Source organism: Echeneis naucrates, chromosome 3 (genome assembly GCF_900963305.1).
Source record: "Echeneis naucrates chromosome 3, fEcheNa1.1, whole genome shotgun sequence".
Classification (NCBI taxonomy): domain Eukaryota; kingdom Metazoa; phylum Chordata; class Actinopteri; order Carangiformes; family Echeneidae; genus Echeneis; species Echeneis naucrates.
The window spans coordinates 6,670,512-6,689,881 of record NC_042513.1 but is presented as its reverse complement, the minus strand read 5'-3'; the positions used below and the strand labels follow the sequence as shown (position 1 = coordinate 6,689,881).

Below are 19,370 nucleotides of genomic sequence, written 5' to 3'. Positions count from 1 at the left end.
TAAGTTTATAAGATAACTCACAAGTAAACACAAAATGCAGTTTTAAGTGCTGATTTTATTTATTAAGGGAAAAAAGCTATCTGAACCTACAAGGCCCATGTGAAAAAGTAATTGCCCCCTAAACCTAATAACTGGTTGAACCACCCTTAGCAGCAACAAGCGTTTGTGATAATGAGTCTTTCACATCACTGTGCACAAATTCTGGCCCACTCTTATTTGCAGAATTGTTTTAAATCAGCCACATTGGAGGATTTCCAAGCATGAACCACCTTTTTAAGGTCATGCCACAGCATCTCGATTGGGTTCAAGTCTCGACTTTGACTTGGCCACTCCAAAATCCTCTTTTTTTTTTTAAGCCATTCAGAAGTGGACTTGCTGGTGTGCTTTGGATGATTGCCCTGCTGCACAACCCAAGTGCCCTTCAGCTTGAGGTCACCAACTGATGGCCGAACTGAAGACCTGCTTCCAGGTCTTGAAGCAGCAAAGCAGCCCCAAACCATAACACTACCACCGCATGATATTCTTTTTATCAACTGCTGTGTTCATTTTACGTCAGATGTAACGGAATGCACTCCTTCCAAAAAGTTCAACTTTTGTTTCATTAGTCCACAGAATATTTTTCCAAAAGCTTTGGGGATCATGAAGATTTTTTTGGCAAAAGTGAGACAAGCCTTTATGTTATATTTTTGTCAGCAGTGGCTTTCGCTTTGGAACTCTGTCATGCATGCCATTTTTGCCTAGTCTCTTTCTCATGGTTAAGTCATGAACATTGACCTTTACTGAGAAAGTGAGGGTTCCTTTGTGACCTCTTGGATCAATCGTCGCTGTGCTCTTGGGGTACTTTTTGTAGGCCTGCCACTCCTCAGAAGGTTCACCACTGTACCATGCTTTCTCCACTTGTGGATAATGGCTCTCACCGTGGTTCGCTGGAGGCCCAAAGATTTAGAAATGGCTTTGTAACCTTTTCCAGACTGAGACATGTCAATTACTTTCCTTTTTATGTGCTCCTGAATTTCTTTGGATCGCAGCATGATGTCTTGGGTTCAATATGGCCACCTTGTCAGACAGGTTCTATTAAAGTGACCTCTTGATTTGAAAGGTCTGGCAGCAACCAGGCCAGGGTGGCTATGAAATTTAACTCAGCTTTCCACAATAATATGATTAATCACAGTTACCTCATCATCAGGGGGGCAATTACTTTTTCACACAGGATCATGCAGGTTTGGACAGTATTTTTCTCTTAACAAATAAAATCACCACAGTTTTTTTACAGTTGTTTACTTGGGCTATCTTTGTTTAATATTTAAATTTGTTTGATGATCTGAAACAGTTGAGGCTGACACATGCAAAAAAGTAAGAAATCAGGAAGTGGGTTCACAACACTGTTTTATATATATATATATATATATATATATATATATATGGTAATGAGTTAAATAAAGAGATGAATGAATAAAAGAAAAATGCAAACATTATGGTGTAAATATGAACTAATGCTTTAAGTAGCTTTCATTATGGATAATGAACACTGGACTGAGGAAAAAGGAAACAAACAAAAAACATAAAAAAAAACCCGGGACTTTAATTTGCATGTGGGCCACTGACCTCACTTTGCTTCCTTTTCTTCGTAAAGATGTAACGGATCAAAGTCTCCTGAAGAACTTCCTGTTTGACTAGGAAATGCCAAAGACGTCGGACTGGAAAGGACTGGTGGTTTTTCGTCCTGAAGGATAAAATACAGAGAAAAACAAGTTGATCACATCACATTCACTAAAATGCTCTAATATTATGGCATATTTTCATTATTACTGAATGTTATATGATCTGACACAGCCTTGTGTACTTTGCTGTGAAAATAAACCTAACATCTGACTACTGACTATTGGCTGTTTAGTACTTACATTGGTTGTGAAGTATTTTAACAAATGTAACTAAACTAAACAATTTGACTTTGTCAAAGAGATTATATACAATTTGTATATACAATATGTGGTTATTGTTGCGTCTCTTCTCTTTCTGAATTAAATTTGCCACTGTTGGTTCACAGACGCTTAATATATAACATATACCTGCCTTCTTACTTACTGTAAGGTGATACATTAATTACTAATGTTTGTAATAATTCATTCATATAAAGTTACACTTAGATAATGTGTGTTTGTCTATAGTTTTATGAACTGTATATAATTTTATACTGACTTGAAGGGTGTGTTGTCTGGCTCCAGCATGGCCTTGTGTCGGAGTATGGCAGGGCCACCTCCCGCACTGAGGTCAGTTGGGTAGGTGTTAATGTAGTTGGGAGGTGGACCATCAAACTTGTTCATTCGTTCCAGCAGAAGCTGCTCCCAGTTCTCTAAAGTCTTCAGCACAGCATTGCTGAGAGGAGACGTGACTGGCAGGTCTGCGACACAATCACATACACATATTGCTACATAACAGATACTGCTCTGGACACAAGCAGCTCCAATGAGTGGGATCAATAATGAGGCAAGTGAGTACCTGTGAAGTCAAGGCCAGTGAGGGGGAGGAAGTTCTTGACATTGTGATGAGCCAGTTTCACCATAACCAGGCGGATCAGAGCCCAGCTGTGGAGCACACAGGTAGGCAGACAAAGGATTCAAAGCTGAGCACATTTATAGATGGCATGAAAAAGACAAGAAAAAGCTAGGGCCAACCTGTAGGAGTTGGGGTCAGAGTGCTCCGTTATCTGTGTGTCAGAAAGGAAGGCATCGTCGTCATCTTCATCATCCTCTGCACCGCTTTCATCTGAGTCATACAGAGCGTTGCTGTCTGACAGCGGCAGGAAGGGCTGAGAGGGAGCAAATAATGATAGAGGCAAATGAAAAAGGCAGGTCTGGAGAGAGAAACAGCAGAGAGGCAATGAACCATAAGCCTCATCAATCAACTCCACTGCCTTACTTTGGCCACAAAGTAGTCCCACATGCTCAGCTCTGGGGGAATGAATTTCTCCCTGTAGGTGGGTCTTTCTGAAGGTACAGGAGGCGGGTTAGCTGGCGTCTCCTTTACTGGGCGTCCGGGAACAAGCATGCGCATGTTGAACCTACGCCTGTATCGGTCCACATCCTCTGCTGGGGGTTGTGGGGGAGCCACTGGGGATAGAAAGAGGTTGAGGTGAGGTCAGTTTGCAGTAGACAAATGTCGAGGATGAGTTGAGTCTCTGTGTCACCTTTGTGAGCCAAAGGAAGCTCATGAAATAAGTCAAGGGGAAGTGAACTGCATCCACAACCTACAGTACATGGAGCACAATACTATGCCTCCATGACACAGCTGAAATTGGGAACATAGAAAAATAACCTTATTCATGTCTAAAATGTGGCTCCTGTCAGATCCATAACTTTGAGCTCTATGACTTTGATGAGTCATAGCACACAAAGCAGGAATCAATCAATACACGTGGAAAATAGGATATGCAAAAACACAAACAAACATTTAGGATGGAGGCACAGGGCAAGACACACTGGGCTGTGCACAAACCTGCACCATAATCCTGGATGACTATCTCTGGCACCGCACCAGACAAAACAAGACAAGACACAAGCAAGAGTAGACAATGCAGTTAGACACAGATACTCCACAGACAATTACACGGTTTAATCAGCAAATATTTGATGTTGTGTGTGGCACAAAATACACACAGAAGAACACATCAAACAATGGCAAACAATTTTTTTTTTTTTTGTATCCACAGCCTTTGAAGGAGGCAAACATGATGAGTGATTGGTGAATACAATATGATTATTTTGTTTAAAAATGGGTGGGCATTAGTATATGACAAAGGAGGCATCAACATGTAACATTTTTCTGCGGCTGTGTGTCTGTGACATGCACACATGTTCAAAAAGGGCAGAATTTTAACAATTGGTGACAACTATCATCAGGATGGCATTTAAGACCCTCCGCTTCTTCTTCTTCCTCCTGGTTTCCTCTCAGGCAGCACTTCAGAAGGCTCTTAGCTCTGCTGAGAGCTATCTCTGACACTACAGCGATATAGTCTAAATGCCAGCTCATACCTTCCTCCCCCACAAGTTTAGTGAGCACAGATTACTTTGGCCTAATGAATATGGATGAATAGTGTTAAGTTCAGTCAACAAACAGCACTTGGACTTATACAACAAAGCTACAGAAAATGGCTTACCAAACTACACAGTAAGTGGTCCATTCACATACCATTTAAATATTTAATGCTACAAACTGGACAAAACATGACCAGTTACTTTGCTCCAGCTCTGCAGTGATATTTCATTAGTGTAATAATTTCTCAAGGTGTACCTGCTTTAGTCTCAGATTCAGATTTAGTCTGAGCGGGCTGCTCAGCCTTGGCCTCTGAACAATCCTGGCTAGGCCCAGCAGTAGCTTCAGTGGTACAGCAGAAATGACACAATGAGATGAGTGGAGAGGACATTATAACATATACATGCAATGCAGTAACACACACACACACACACACACGCACGCACGCGCACACAGCTATTGGCTTGTTATAACACTTAACAAAGACGACTATCTTGATGAGTTTGCTTTGTTGTTTGTAATGGGCATTCAGTTGTGGCCGCACGTAAGAGAGAGGGGTAAGTCAAGCATTTGCAACAATGCAAACTTGTACAATTACCATGCACGGCAATCCTGCAAACCAGCACTGCAATCCACCAGCCCAGTTACTCACAGCTGGCCTTAGTTGCTGGTGCCACAGCCCCCAGCCCCTCTCCCCTTTCAAAGGGACGAGGGGGTCGTTTAGGGCACTGGGATTCAGTGGGGATGGGAGTGGGGTTTGGGGTGAGGCTGCTCTGCTCAGGTCTTCCTGTCTCGTCTTGAGACTCCTCTGGCCTGGCTGCCTCAAAATCAGCTGGCACTGGGACACAGGGCAGAGGGCACACTAACACAAGACACTACACAGCAGCAGCATCTCAGGAGCATTTACAGGACAGGACTAGGTTAATATCTGTGTAATTATATTGATAGAGCCAGTTTGATGGAAGGGTTTCCTGAGATGCATCTGATCACAGATAACTCAGGATGGACAAAGCAAACAAATGGAAGTAGAAGAAGACGACAGGAAGAGCAAAATAAAGGGGCGTGATGGAAATAAAGGAATCATTAATTAATTACAAGATAATCTTTTTACCTGGTGGAGCCTCAGGTCTTTTCGGCTTAATAATGACTTTGGCTCCACCTCCAAAGACAGCGGCCCACATGCGGTTGTTGAGGGGATGCGCGGCCAGACGGAAGAGTTCATTGCTGCTGTGGGTGCCCAGGCCATGTATGAGCAGTGCAAGATAAACAGCCACAACAGCTTCACACAGCATCACATTGAGCCTTGGCTGCTCCTCCTCCCTGGCAGATGTCAACAGAGAAATCAGGGAGGACACACCTGCAGAAACGGGGCACAAACACACACACACACACACACACACACACACACAGGGACACACAGACACACAGACACACAGACAGACAAAAAAAAGAAAAAACAGCATTTATGTCAGATACCAAGCTGTGATAGCAAAATAAGTTCTCTCTGTAATCTCTGTAAAACAGAGAAGTCATTTATTCAAGTTTTAAGCAATGGTGTGATCCTTCTCTGTCTGTCTGCTTCCTTCCCAGAAGCCATGAAGATCCCATTATAGAACACCATCTGCCTCTCTGCAAAAGCACAGACTGCCTGCTTTGCTCGGCACATCTTCACCCTCCACTTCTCACACTCTCTCTCTCAATCATATCTTTCGTGTTCCCACAAACTTGTATGTATTCTGTCAAGACTTACTGAACTTCAATCTCTTTCAAACTGCTTTTGAGAGAAAGCGGCAGGGTAACTACCTGGCCACTGTGCAGGTGCAGAGTTGGGTGTTATATGTTCTTCAATGCTTTCTGTGCGGAGTCGTTTCCTCTCACTGAGTAACAGGCCCTGGTACACCATCCCTGTGAACTGGTTTGCCTCCGTCTGGCTGCTGCAAACATGATAACAGAAAGGCTATCCAAGAGTTCAAACCACACCTGACATACATATGTAGGATGTGGTTAAGATAAAAAAATTTCACAAAACATTTATCTGCTCAAATTGCAATGCCTCCAATAAAAAAAGACAGCAGGATGATTTTACTTTGGGTACTAAATTGACCAACACACCCACAAAAGTACACTTCTGGTGCTGTCAAATCTTATTTGTTTTAAGGTTGGGAAATAAAATGGGAGGTACACTTACCTGTAGCTGTGGCTGTCACACAACGCTTGGTAGACACAAGCAGATAGAGACGCTGCAAGTGTGTGTAATGCATTCACCTGAGGGTGAAAAACATAAATTTTAATATTCAACATCAAAATGAACAACAGCTTCGAGTGGCTGTGGGAAATGCTGTAAAATATATATACTCAAGAGTTGGATTCTTATTTTGTTTCTGACCCGATCATCCAAGGTGTCAGGATGCGGCGGTGCCTCCATGAGAGTGATGGTGTGAAGGATGTCGTGAATGTGGTTGCTGAGGTGGAGAACAGGGTTGGCGATGACTGTCTTGTTGGGGGCGATGCAGGCTGACAGCAGAGGCAGTGTAGTCGGCAGAGGCAGAGGAGACTGCAACTGTTTCACTGTGGTCTCCTTAAGGGTGAGATAGGAAGACACAGATTTTTGCTTTTTGCACATTAGAAAGTTTGTTGCATGAGTACGAGAGATTTGCATGTGTGTGCATGTTTACCTGCTGGCTCTCTTGCAGAAGAAAAAGAAGCTCCATGCGAACAGAGGTGACTCCGCCTCCTTTGGCTCCATGAAGGCTGCAGTAGGACAGAAACACTCTCAACAGGGCCTGGTTCTTCCTCAGCCATGCCTTGCGCCTCTCAGAGTGCTGCTGCTTGGCCTGAAGACGACGACGCTCCATCTGGTGACGCTCATAAGCCCCAGCCTCTGTCTGTTCCAGGGCTTCGTCTGATATGTCCACTGATGCTGATATGTCCACCCAACGCTCCACCTCTGAATCTTCTTCTTTCCCCTCCACCTTGGTGTTGACAATATTTTTAGTGAATTAGCTAGCGGGAGGACAAAAATACTTTTGCCAATACATCATATTGTAGAATGGAATATGAGATTGCATAGAGTACACTTAATTTAGAAGTGCACCTTGTAGTTGCAGATCTTATGCATGCCTGCAATTTCCTTCTCCAGCCAACTGTAGAGCTGAAACCGGAGCTTCCCGCCATCAACCTCAAAGCCTGTGGCCAATGTACGCAGCTCTGTCATTAGGATTTTCAGACAAGCACGAAACTTCAGCTGCTCCGCTATCACATCAACCTCTGATTCACCCTGAAATACATGAGAATGAGTTAAAGGAAAGTGTTTTGGGCTGTCCAAATCCACATTACAAGTCCACGAGACAGCCAAGGCATATTGAGCTTCAGAGCACAGAGAGGAAAACTTTTAACATAATATAGTTTTATCCAGCAAATTGCGAATGCAAATTCCATTAAGAACCTTTCAGAAAGATTACAGGGCCAAGACATCAACACAAGTCCTATCAGTGGTTGGAGTTTTACAGCAAATCTCACATCATTGAACCTTCATGAACCAGTGTCATGTCAGTTCAGTACAGCCTGAAAAATTAAATCCAAATGAGTTTCATTTGAAAATGCCTTTAGGTGTGAAAGATCCTCCTATGATATCCAGATAACTCATAGCAGGAACTTTCCTGGTCAAAGATTCCTCCTGACATAACACTGGATGACAGTTTCAAAATTCATAAATCAAAGGTGAACCTTTGCAGAAGTTAAGCAAGATTCCTTTTTCATTTTATTAAATATGTATTTGCAATGTTATATGTATATGCACTTTATGTCTAACATTTATTTATTATAATATATGTATTTGCATAGGTGTAATCATCATATCCATTAATCATTCAAGTATTCACAAGCGTCAGTGGATGTGTTAGAGAGATTTTTCCAACCTGTGAGTCTGCTTGCTGCAGTTTGAGTCCGCCACTCTCCCCTTTGTCTGCTTTCGTCTCAGGCTCTGGTTTCTTCATAGTTAGACCATCATCATCATCCTCATCCTCATCCTCATCTTTGTCATCTCCCCAGTCCAGCTTCAGCTCATCCTCCTCAACCTTGATCATTGGCTGGCTCCAGTCCAAACCACCAATGCTATCGTTTCTTCCACAGGCAGGTGCTGCTGGAAAACCCCAATCCCCACTTCCCTGCGTGCCATTTTCAAGGGGTTGTGTTGTGCTCAGGTTGGCCTTAGATGAAGCTTTGCTGAGAGGGGACAAGCCATATTTCTTGGTAACTCTAGGAATCTTGGATAGCACTTCAAGAGCCAGAACTGGGCAGCCCACCTACAAAAAATATAGATTTGATTAAATTTGACAAACGTTTGATTTGCAAGGATATTTTAAAAGACAAAATTACTTTAATTAGAGAGAAGTAGATATAAAGGCCCAAATTTTATCAGAATTGGATTGGGGTCATATTACAGTGGAGCCCACCTTGAAATGAGCATTGGCCGTAGTGAAGAACAGTTTGCGCTCGATTAGGTTGATCTCATCTGCGCTGCTCTTCTCAGCAGTGAAACCCACAGTTGTTGCTGTGCCCTCTGGATTTGCAAAGTGGCGACGAATAATCAAAGGGTGTGTCCTCAGGTAGTTATAGAAACTAAACACCACAGGGTTACAGGATTTCACCATCACATCTAACACAGGGGGAGGAAAAGGAGGCCTTCAGCCATAGCACATAATACAAATAATGAGCAGAGCAAAACAGGTTAAAGCAGAACTTCTTCCAATCTTGTAATACAAACGGACCAGGGTTCTCATCGTCCTCTTTAGGTATTCGCTCCAACAATGTGTCCAGGGCTTGGGTGTAATCCTTCATGATCCAGTAGGCTATGCTGCGGAGGAATGGGTCAGGATGCAGTCTGGAGCAGTGGTAACCACTTCCATCCCTGTTGCAACCCAGGACTTTCTCATGAAGTAGGCCTTGGCATGTGGATGAATTCTCAAAGTCAGCCTCATACAACCTTGCTACTATCATGGCTAATTGGAGATCCTCCATCTTTTCCATTAACACCTATATGACATGGAAAGACAGGAGAGTTTAAAGATACAGTTTAAACAAGAAATGCACATAAGCAGGCATGAAGGTATAGACAATATTAGTTAATGTTACTAATACACGGAGTTGAAGCATACAAGACGAGTACTTCTATCTGTATATTTTGACTGTGTGCATGGAAAACCCAGGCCAAGGAAAACTATGCTGGTACTTATCAGCGTAATTTAGACTTCCCCCTGTGATCTAAAGGCTACAAAGTTTTCAGCTGTCTCACCAAAACATATCTGCATTAGTGATAGAGTGATTCGATGCTCATCCAGACACATACTCACAGTATTTGAGCTTGTGCCCATAGTGACTGAAATAAAAATGGAGCGTCTGAGCACACCCAACGATAAGTCATTATGTCAATGCATCCTGCATGTGTGTGTGTGTGTGTGTACTGTGCACACCTCTATGGCATCTTTAAGTGATCCAGCCAGTAGGAAGAAGGCAGCAGACTGTTCAAATCGCTGCTTTCCCAGCAGTGAGAAAGCATTTTTCAGAGCTGCCTTCCGCCAGCGGTCTTCACTGAAGTTGTTTTTGAAAAATTGAGTCATCTTCTCGTCATGCTGAGACCTGAGAGAAGAAAACACACACATAGCTCAGGCCCCGATGAAATTAAAACTATAACTCAATCCAGATTAATTATGTATTAAGGAAGGCTGTACTACCTGAAGAGACCCCACAGAACAGCTTTCTTCTTCATCGCCAAGTAGAAGAGAGCAGCATCCAAAGGGTCGTTATGTCTCTGGAAAGCTGCTTTACCTAACTGATTACGCAAACAAATTACAGGAAATAAATCCATCTACAGTAATTTATTGTCACTTAATGGCTGTAATGATGAACGCCATAACCAGACACTAAATGCAAATCTTTACATATGCAAAATGAATGCCACGCTCATTTAGCTTCTGTAAAAGATCTGTATGCATAAATGAGCTTGGGGTTTTTTTGTACTGTTCAGCTTATTAATGTTTACCTAACATTTTATTTTACAATTTTACTATGATCTATTCCAGATACAAAAAAATACCAGGGTTTCAGTCAGTAAAGGTTGGGCAACAAATGAAGGGAACACTTGATCTAAATGTAGTATCTTGAAATTTAACGTTTTGTTGAGACTTGCAGGTTTTTTGAATTTGGTAAAACAGTATTATAAAAAACGAACAAACAAACAAACAAACAAAAAGACTTACTTCGCTTAACACATTTGGTATCAATTAAATGGGCATTTGGATTGTCTCATACTTTCATTTGTATGTGTTATTTGATCAACTTAACCACAGAGCAGAACTTCCTGCAATTGGCTTAAGATATCACATTTAGCTATGTTGTGGGGTCTAGTCTTAATTCCCTTTTCTAGTTATCTTCCATTTACATCAGTATTCTATTGTCAAATCATAGAATACTGATACGCTTGCATCAGCAGGTCGTGTACTTTATTTGTTATTCTTCTTAACGTATTCATTTACGAATCTGTCCCTGTACCTTTTCTACCATTTTGCGTAGAGTGTTGATATTGCGTATCCACCATCCCACTCCAACAGCTCTGAGTTCAGACCACTGTGGGTCACCTCTCTGCATGGCTGGGATCATGTTCAGTAGCTCTTCTTCAGCTTCTGAGTGGAAGGCCCATGCAAAGTGGCATGTTGATAAGCCTGTTGCAGCAGCAGACAGAGAGAGACAGAACAAAGGGGGGGCTACTTTTAATAGCCAAAAAAGAAATAAATCTATTTTGCGTATGTATATATGTAATTGCCACAAAATCTGTATATTGAGCAATGCATTTTACCCTGATGGACCAGTTGCATGCGGTAGAGGGGGGGGAGAGAGGTGAGGAGGCAGGTATGAAGACGCATGGCCAGCAGGTACCTCAGCCCACATTCATCGAGAGCCTCTCCTCCTATAAAAACATAACACCAGGGAGTTGTCAGCTTTTTCGCTGTTACTCCGCAGACCACAGCCAGAACACACACCAACTCTTAGGCTTTGATATCACTTAAGTTCATGGAAACCCTCTCAGACTGTCCCTGAAACTAACCCTCTCTGTGCTTACTTAGCCCTGGAACAACCTGCTGATGTCTTCCTCTCAAAAGACTAAATAAATAAGATGGAAAATTGGAGAAAAAAGACAAAGATAGTAGAAAACTGCTGTGTTTATATACAAATGAAAAGTACAGCATCAGCGCTGTTGTTTATCTTAATAAAGATTAGATGGCTGGAGATGAAATATATCCTAGAGCACACAATTAATTTAATGTCTATAACCTTTAGTCAAGTTTTACCAAGGGTACCAGTTAATGGCAGACATTAGGGCGGGTAAACATGCAAACAAAAGGTAATTCTGCACATAGGGTTGTATGATGTATTTTACCTATTAAATATCTCTATGACCATCTGCACAATAGAAGTGTCAGGCTAAAAGGGTATACTTTGAAGGATTCAAGTTAATTGAAAAACTTGAATAAATCAAGGAATAAATTTAAAACAGCTTTGAGTGTACATAAAAATTAACGCTTAAAAATAGCAAAACAGCTAAAGTTTAAATGTTGAAATGAAACCCACCATTCTCCCAGTACTGTGTGGGAGAAGAAGCCAGAGAAAAATCCTTCTTTGGTCATCAAATAAAATATGCAGGGATACATTGGTAGGTGCATAGTATGGATAGAACTGTGGGGAGAATCAGATGTAGCCGAAAGCGGATGTGGATCATTAAGCTTATTTCGGTGTTGACTGTGGTTTGAAGTAAGATTTTATTACATGGTGCAATATCTTAGATTTGCTCTATATTACATCATCTGCTGTACAGATTTCAAATCTGATTGACACATACACACTGACCTGTGTACTGCTGGTCAGTGGAACTGGTGACCTCAGCGCTGGTGGTCGCAACGGTATCAGCCAAAGCCACCAAAAACATTTGCTCTAGCCTGGTCAGCCCAGGCAGGCTGGAGTGCATGAGGTGACTGGATAATACCTGAGCATACAGAATACAGAGAATACAGAAGAGAAACAACAATCTATGAGAAACAGACTGAAATGCAGTGATGATGCACTAAAGGATTTTCAGAATGTGACCCATTGCTGTATATTTTCTCAGTGTTGTACGGCAATATTAACCTAATATTACCTTGATTTAATACATTATATTACATATATTGTATAATTATATTGGAGAATATTTTTCCAATATGTTATTACCCTTCCAAAAATGCTATAGCCACAACCAATTAAGTATTGTTGTTGTTGTTAAATAGATACTACATAGTTATAAATGTGTCGTAAGTACTATTTATTACTTTATTATTGCCATGTTACTGTCATAAAATTAACTTATCTTTAATAACCATTTCATTCCAATATAAGCGAGGAAGAAGAAATGTTTATAAGTAGCCCAAGTTGACAGTGCAGTTTTTCCTTTGATAAATGTAAAATGGGACTATATACCTGTGCATGCTCTGGTCCAAAGTAAGTAGGTCCATATTGAGAGAGGTTGATAACTCGAGACTTCTTCTCTGGTTTGTCAGTGGCAAAGTTCACAAAGTCATCTGTGGTTACTGTCGGAACCTGTTAAATAGAAAGAAAAAAAAAAAGAGCAAACGAGTTAATAGGTAATGGTGGACTATAACTTTAACATCATCTCTTTAACTACCTACCTGGAAAAGGTCAGCATACTGGTCCTCTGTGGACTTCTGTGTTCCCTCACCATCTGCCACCTTGGTTCCCTTGGCAGTCTCTTCTGCTGCTTTGTACGAGGTGTCCAGGTCGGCCAACATCAGTGCGTAAAGAGGCAGGGGAGGGATGGAATTGATTTCTGTGTAGTCCCTGCCCCCATCACGACCGGCCACAATGGTGTCTTTTGCTGTGCTGCCGGTCACACTGATGGTTCGAGACAGATGCCTCCTGGCTCCCCCCTCACCTGCCTCAACATCCCTCACCACAGCAACTTCTCCGGCAATACACTTTACCAGATGAGCAAGGATGGCCTGATATATAGAAAAGCAACAGGTTATATAATGGATACAATTGTGTGGATTATATGAGCCAGATCACTATGTCCCAATAGATTTACTTGACTGTCTTTAATTATTTGTCCATTCCAGAACAGGCATTGTTTGTTTCCACTAGCATTAATAATTTACTAAATAAAGAATAACCATTCTTTTTATTTTGGAATCACTACATATGGTAGACTTAAACCCACCTTGGCACGGCGGACCTTGCCCAGGTCCATGAGTTCCAGCAGCTGAGTTGGATGGTACTGGGGTAGAGTTGGGGACAGGGAGTGAGCTGCCTCAAACAATCCCCCTTCTTGGAGTCCTGCTGGGGCACGAAGGGCCTCATCCACTGCAGGACTCCCTTCAAACACACTCTTAGATCGGGCTCTCCCTTCAAAGACTGAGGGGGCACCTGTGATTAGACCTGCAGCAATGTCTGTAGATGACAAGTTGCCCTCTTCCCCCTCACAGAGTTTCTTGTCCTGATGCCACTGGGCATACACATGCATTTCACAGTCCATGCCCACCACCAGGATGCCATCCCTCACCCAGGACAGGGAGACGGGCAGTGATGGTGTGCCGTCCACAGATGACACGAGGTCCACATACCGAAGCAGGATCCAGCGTGAGCGGGTGCCCTGTTTGATACTGCCCCCTAGTGGAAGGGTGATGACAGCCACCCCCTCTTTGCTGCTAGTCTGCTCATTGACCATACCCGAGATACGGCCATACATGAGAATGTTGGATCCAACCCCCACAGTGAGGATGTGGGATCCATCCTCCTTTGACAGCCAGTCAAGATGCACATAGTGTTTAATGTTGGGAGAGCAGTGGTCTCTGGTCATGTACAGGTCAGACCTGACAAGAAAAGTTATATTAACTTATGAGACTCCCTGAGCAGTGAAAATGGTAGACAGAATAAGATGCAAACATAGTGTCTTAAAGCAGCAGCCTGACCTGCTATAGACAAAGAGGTTGGAGTCAACACTGACTCTTGGATCCAGGGTTGATGAGGGTCTGGCAAAATCATCCAGATGGAGAGTTTGCTCTAAAACCCACTCAGAGCCCCCGGTAGACTCGCACTCATAGATGGACACATGCATAGAGAAGTCCTCTCCTGAACCCTGCAGCTGAAGACAAGAGGGCTGCTTACTTAAAAAGCATATATATAAATCTCTGCACAGTCCAAAGATATCCAGCTCCACCTGATACAAATATAGAATAACTACATCAAATGGAATTATATCCTCAAATGGTCAAGTTTCATTACTTCCTTTTCACTAATAGCTAATGACATTTCCAAACACACAGCAATGTGCATCATGCATAGGTTTATGTAATCCAGGTTTTTCCCTAACTACTCTCTCTTTACATAAATATCCATTAACATACAGATATGTGGAATTGTTACCTACTTCCAGGGGTCAAGGCTCTACAGCTAAATAGTATTAATTCACTGCATTGACATTTTCATTGCCATCCCCCTCTTCAATGTGACTGGCAGACAATTCCAAGATCAAAAAAAAAAAAAAAAGACCATTTCCAGAAGTTTCAGAAAATGGTATCTCAAAACCAATACCCTACCTGTCCCTGTCGTGGCTGTTTAAAGGCTACGGCCAGTCTTCCGATGTAAGAGCAGGACACAGCGACAGGCCGGCCCGGCACACTCAAAGCACTGTTGTTGTCTTCCTCTTCATTCATCAGTGCCCAGTTCTCCCAACGGTATGTCCGGTTATCATGTTCATTCTCACTATACCCCTCGTCACCTTCCACAGTGCAGCGCCAGAACCGTACACGTGAGTCAGAGCAGGTAGTAACAATCAGATACGGAGCCAGGCACACAGGGTAGATAGAGGAGGAACTTAGATGACCTAGCAGGAAGAGGACACAACAAAAAACCAAAATGTCAACTTCTATGCTTCATTTCATTAACCTGATTTCTTGGTAGCGACTGAACGTGTGGCCAATTTATGATTGAAGTATTTCTTTTAATCTGTCTGACTAAATTTAAGCATGCAAACCAAAAAAAATGTTCAGTGTCATGATTATTATTTCACTGCTAAACCACATATCTGTCCTCTAAAATACACATAGATCTTTTGTGATCATGGAAAAAGGGGGTATTATACATTCCTTTCAACCTGCCAATGACAAGATTGGCAGGTTGAATATGACATACAAGTCATATGTGCAATGACTGTATATCCATGCTAACCTGCTGAGGGGGTGGCCCTGGTCACCTCCACCCCATGAGGCAGATCAAGCCGCTTGCTGTACACCAACTTTGAGCTGAGGATGAGCTTGCTGGCTGATTGCAAGTTGGCAGTCGAGGCTGAACGTGGCAGGGGTCTGATAGGAGAGGTCTCGGGAGATGAGTCGGGATTCACAACTTGATTGGGTACAATCAGCTGGCTGTGGAAGCTATAATCTGGGCTTGGCTCATCTGGACAACGAGACACAGGATTATTATATCTGCTTTACCACAGAACACATGGCTGTTATACTCAATTATACAATTATATTCAAACAACAGGTGCTCAGTTATAGGTACCCTACACTTACCAACACAGGCCTGGACAGACTTGAGGTGCAGGTGCCACATCTGCAAGACTGAGTTCTTGTTGAGATCCTTTTCTATGACCACCAGGAAGAACTTCTCAGAGAATGGGGCAGGTTGATAATCTGGACATACAAAAATGTAATTATTGCCTTTTTTTCTTCTCAGACAGTCTGGTTTTAAAATGTATTTGGAAAAAGCAAGGTTGAAAATTAACAGTGTGCTTTACCTTCACCAGATGGAAAGATGGCTGTGTGTGTTTCTGGTTCTTTCTGAGGTTTGTAACCTAGAATGAAGTCTTCTTGGAAGACATGCAGCAGCTGTGTGTTGGCGCCACACTGAATGCACATGAACATAACATCGAGCAGATTACTACCTATTATTAAGAGGCTTTCAAAATTCCATGAGTGTAAAAAGAAATAAACAAAAACAACAGAGCAGTACTAACCTGGCTTGTGATGATGTCCAACTCTATGATACATCCAGGTCTGGCAGTGGACTGCTGGCTGACAATGTTGAACACTTCACCCACCAGTTTCTAAACAGAGAATAGACATAGCAACATATCAATGTGGCATTCTGTACTTCAAACCACCAGTCCAGTGAAAATAAATAAATGTAGTGACTGGTGAAGAATAGCTCTATGAAGATAATCACCACATCGAATAAGTAAATTTGTGACATCATGTACAACAGTGTGTTTTTGTGTACTGGTAACATCAATAGATAAAAGTGGCAAAAAAAGTGGCAAAAAAAGAAAATTATTAAAGATCTCACAGATGTAAAACCAACCTAAATAAAAATATTAAATGTCACAGGAGATGTGATTATGTTGGATCTGTGATGTTACAGACATTGATGTGTACTCACTGGAAAATGCAGCATCTCCTGAGTCATACATAAAATTCAGTAAACACACTCAAAACAGACACCTCCCAGTGAGCGATAAAATCTTGTTGTGTGCGTGTGTGTGTGGCAAGAGTGAGTGTCCACCCACAGACGTTTCAGGATCTGACAGCTCATCCAGTAGTTTTCTGGCATCCACCACAGCTTGATAGAGACGCAGGTTTTTACCATCTGATGCTACAAAGCAGGCACTGGCGCTGTTACAGTAAGTTCCTGAGGGCCACAACATAATGTTTGGAGAGTCATGCTGTGCAAAAGAATATATTCATTACTTTTAATGGGCTACAACATAAATTGATTCAAAGGAAATTATTTTAAAAAATGTCATTGAAAAATGTGATAGTTTCAGCATATACTTGAATAATCCTTGAATTTACCGTGCTCATTAGAGACATTTTACAACTCAAAAAGAGTAACTTAAATCATGATGGTGCTTTCTGAGACCCCAGAGAATCATTAGGTCCAGGCTGGTACTTAGATGGAAAAGTTATATTGTTGCTTTTGGGGAGCATTCTTGAAATGCGTATAGATTTTAGTAGGCAATAACAAGGCATACAATAAACAACTTTTTTTTAGGGTAAAACTGACATGTGCAACACTTGTGGCTACACAGTGTGTGCTCTAGTAGCCTCAATGCAATAATTGCACTGCAATAATGCAGGACTTTGAAAGAAATGCACCACATATCATATTGCATATTGCAGAGACCCAGGTAACTCGGCAAAAATGATCAGTCACTCATTAGAAAAAAATTTCTCCACTGTCAGTCATTGATAAAATTCCCTTCCATATTAAAATTCATGGTGTGTTTACCAAGTACAGAGCTGGGTACTAGTGTAGGCAGCCAAGCGACATTGCTGAAAGCAGAAGTGTGCAGAGAGTTGATACGGGCCAGTTCAGAGACCCCTCCAGTGCAGGACAGGGGTCCAATGTGATCCACCCTCCACAATATCAGCTCACTGTAGATGGCGTTGGGGTCATGGAAGGTCCTGGTAGCTGCATTACGAAGCTGCTTTCTGCTGATGCACAAGTCACACACAGTCATAACACATCTGTGCCATCATCCATATGCTCTTAGCCTATTTGTTCCTCCTCTCATCTCTTTCCTACGTGGCATTAACACATACAGATCTTAACCAAGTAGCAGACAGTCTACGTCCACTCATAGAGCTGAAGCTATGTGTTTGTGTCTGTGTTTTATTAGAGCGTGTAATTTCACCAACTGGCTTCTGACACAGCTGATGTTCTGAATATGAGGATGCACTTAATCTCTTGTTGTGAAGTTCATTTCCTCTAAGCACATAAGAGCTTTATTATACTATTTTTTTAAAGGTTAAAGTTGTTTAAGTAAAAAAGGAAGGGACATTGGCACGACAGATTAGTATTACATTCCTGTATCTCTACAGGAAGAAAGTAGTTAACAATCGGGTGTTTTTGTGGGAACTAAAATGAGAATGACTGGCTCTTTCCTAGCTGCCATTCACATTGTGTCAGAAGACATTTGCATTTGCATGAAGTTCAGCATAACCTCTGCAGTTTCAGCGGATAACAGATACAAATGTACAAACATCATGACAGAAACGTTTATTTTTACACAACCTATGACGGTGCCAATATGTGTGAGCAGCATGTTTGTCACTGTCCCCCTCGGTTATATACCTGGGAAGTCCTTTTGGGAGGGGAACGGTAGGAGGCTGCTCTCCTTCTAGGCTGCTAGGCGCTGAGGGAGGGGTGAGCAGGGCATTATGGTGAGAGGAGGTCAGCAGCAGCGGCAGCACTGTGTGGCAGGCTTGGTCATTCAGATGGAAGCGGTGGCCACAGTACCGGAACTTGTGAGATACGGTCAGTACGTTGGAGAAGGCAGAGCACTCGGCAAATGTCACAGCCCACTGCAGACAGAGGGAACCAAAAATAGAGCAGTTTCACAAACATGCAATTAGAACACAATTCATTACTCTGGTGATGATGTGAAATTATAGTGTTGATGAATGCTGATCCCACATTTTTACAATGTTTTACCTGGTTAAGGGATCCATCAACATGCTTTGAGACCATCATGACAGCAGGGCTGGTACCGGGGCGAGAGTTGGAAGAAGGAGCCAGAGCGGGAGAACCAAGGCTGACTGAGGCTGAAGCAGAGTGGGAGACATGTTGGACCATTCTCGCCTGATCCGCTGCCCCGGTACTCTCACCTTCATTCAAAGTGCAGGCATACATCAGGATATTTTTACTCAATGAGTTGGCATCACCTGTAGGAAATGCCACTGGAATACGGGAAGAGAAGGAAACCTGGAGGGACAGTTGAAGGGAAATAAAAACCATTAGGGGAACAAGGACCCTTTCTCTGTGAAGCTGTTGGAAGTTTCACATAGCTTTTCTTGCAATTGCAATTTAAGGATGATGTTCAGGTTAAATATAGTGCCTTTTGGAGGCAAGTTATAAATCATGATTAATCATTAGTGCCTTTGAAAATATCATATCTGGCCAAAAATTGAATTGAAAACAACCCGTCTTAGATTTGTCTAAGACTAGTGAGGACTTTGCTTTGAGAACTAATGAAGCCCCTTGGATAAGAGCTGGATATGACTATGACCTGGATGAGTGAGTATATACACAGACTTATTAAATAATAAATCAAAATATTATTATTCCAAAAACTGTCAACATTTAAAGCTGATTGCATCAAATGAACTTCGGCACCAGTTAAACTTTTCTATTAGTCTTACATAAGAAGTAGGAAGTACTTTCTTGCTTGTGGAAATTACAAGCAGGATTTGTGTGGGTTTTTTTTTTTTTTTTTTTTTTCAGACCTTTAA

At 42.1% G+C, this 19,370-nt stretch overlaps 1 protein-coding gene across 4 annotated transcripts in view; it reads right to left on the bottom strand.

Moving 5' to 3' along the window:
* dmxl2 (Dmx-like 2) overlaps nt 1-19,370 on the bottom strand; it is a 37,203-nt gene that overhangs the window by 7,850 nt on the left and 9,983 nt on the right. For 3 of the 4 annotated variants that reach the window (XM_029497531.1, XM_029497535.1, XM_029497533.1), the window contains exons 12-43: nt 18,574-18,843; nt 18,214-18,443; nt 17,368-17,573; nt 16,646-16,767; nt 16,097-16,186; nt 15,878-15,986; nt 15,654-15,773; nt 15,307-15,534; nt 14,676-14,962; nt 14,049-14,221; nt 13,298-13,949; nt 12,750-13,079; nt 12,541-12,660; nt 11,935-12,070; nt 10,886-10,996; nt 10,582-10,751; nt 9,765-9,862; nt 9,504-9,669; nt 8,802-9,066; nt 8,487-8,689; nt 7,950-8,336; nt 7,127-7,309; nt 6,708-7,004; nt 6,419-6,610; nt 6,221-6,297; nt 5,836-5,966; nt 5,144-5,389; nt 2,920-3,110; nt 2,676-2,809; nt 2,500-2,585; nt 2,200-2,401; nt 1,606-1,723 (exon numbers count right to left, since the gene is read on the bottom strand). In XM_029497531.1, coding sequence (XP_029353391.1) covers nt 1,606-1,723; nt 2,200-2,401; nt 2,500-2,585; nt 2,676-2,809; nt 2,920-3,110; nt 5,144-5,389; nt 5,836-5,966; nt 6,221-6,297; nt 6,419-6,610; nt 6,708-7,004; nt 7,127-7,309; nt 7,950-8,336; nt 8,487-8,689; nt 8,802-9,066; nt 9,504-9,669; nt 9,765-9,862; nt 10,582-10,751; nt 10,886-10,996; nt 11,935-12,070; nt 12,541-12,660; nt 12,750-13,079; nt 13,298-13,949; nt 14,049-14,221; nt 14,676-14,962; nt 15,307-15,534; nt 15,654-15,773; nt 15,878-15,986; nt 16,097-16,186; nt 16,646-16,767; nt 17,368-17,573; nt 18,214-18,443; nt 18,574-18,843 — 6,330 coding nt within the window. The remainder of the gene's footprint in view (nt 1-1,605; nt 1,724-2,199; nt 2,402-2,499; nt 2,586-2,675; nt 2,810-2,919; nt 3,111-5,143; nt 5,390-5,835; nt 5,967-6,220; nt 6,298-6,418; nt 6,611-6,707; nt 7,005-7,126; nt 7,310-7,949; nt 8,337-8,486; nt 8,690-8,801; nt 9,067-9,503; nt 9,670-9,764; nt 9,863-10,581; nt 10,752-10,885; nt 10,997-11,934; nt 12,071-12,540; nt 12,661-12,749; nt 13,080-13,297; nt 13,950-14,048; nt 14,222-14,675; nt 14,963-15,306; nt 15,535-15,653; nt 15,774-15,877; nt 15,987-16,096; nt 16,187-16,645; nt 16,768-17,367; nt 17,574-18,213; nt 18,444-18,573; nt 18,844-19,370) is intronic. The other variant, XM_029497532.1, reaches the window with a different exon arrangement.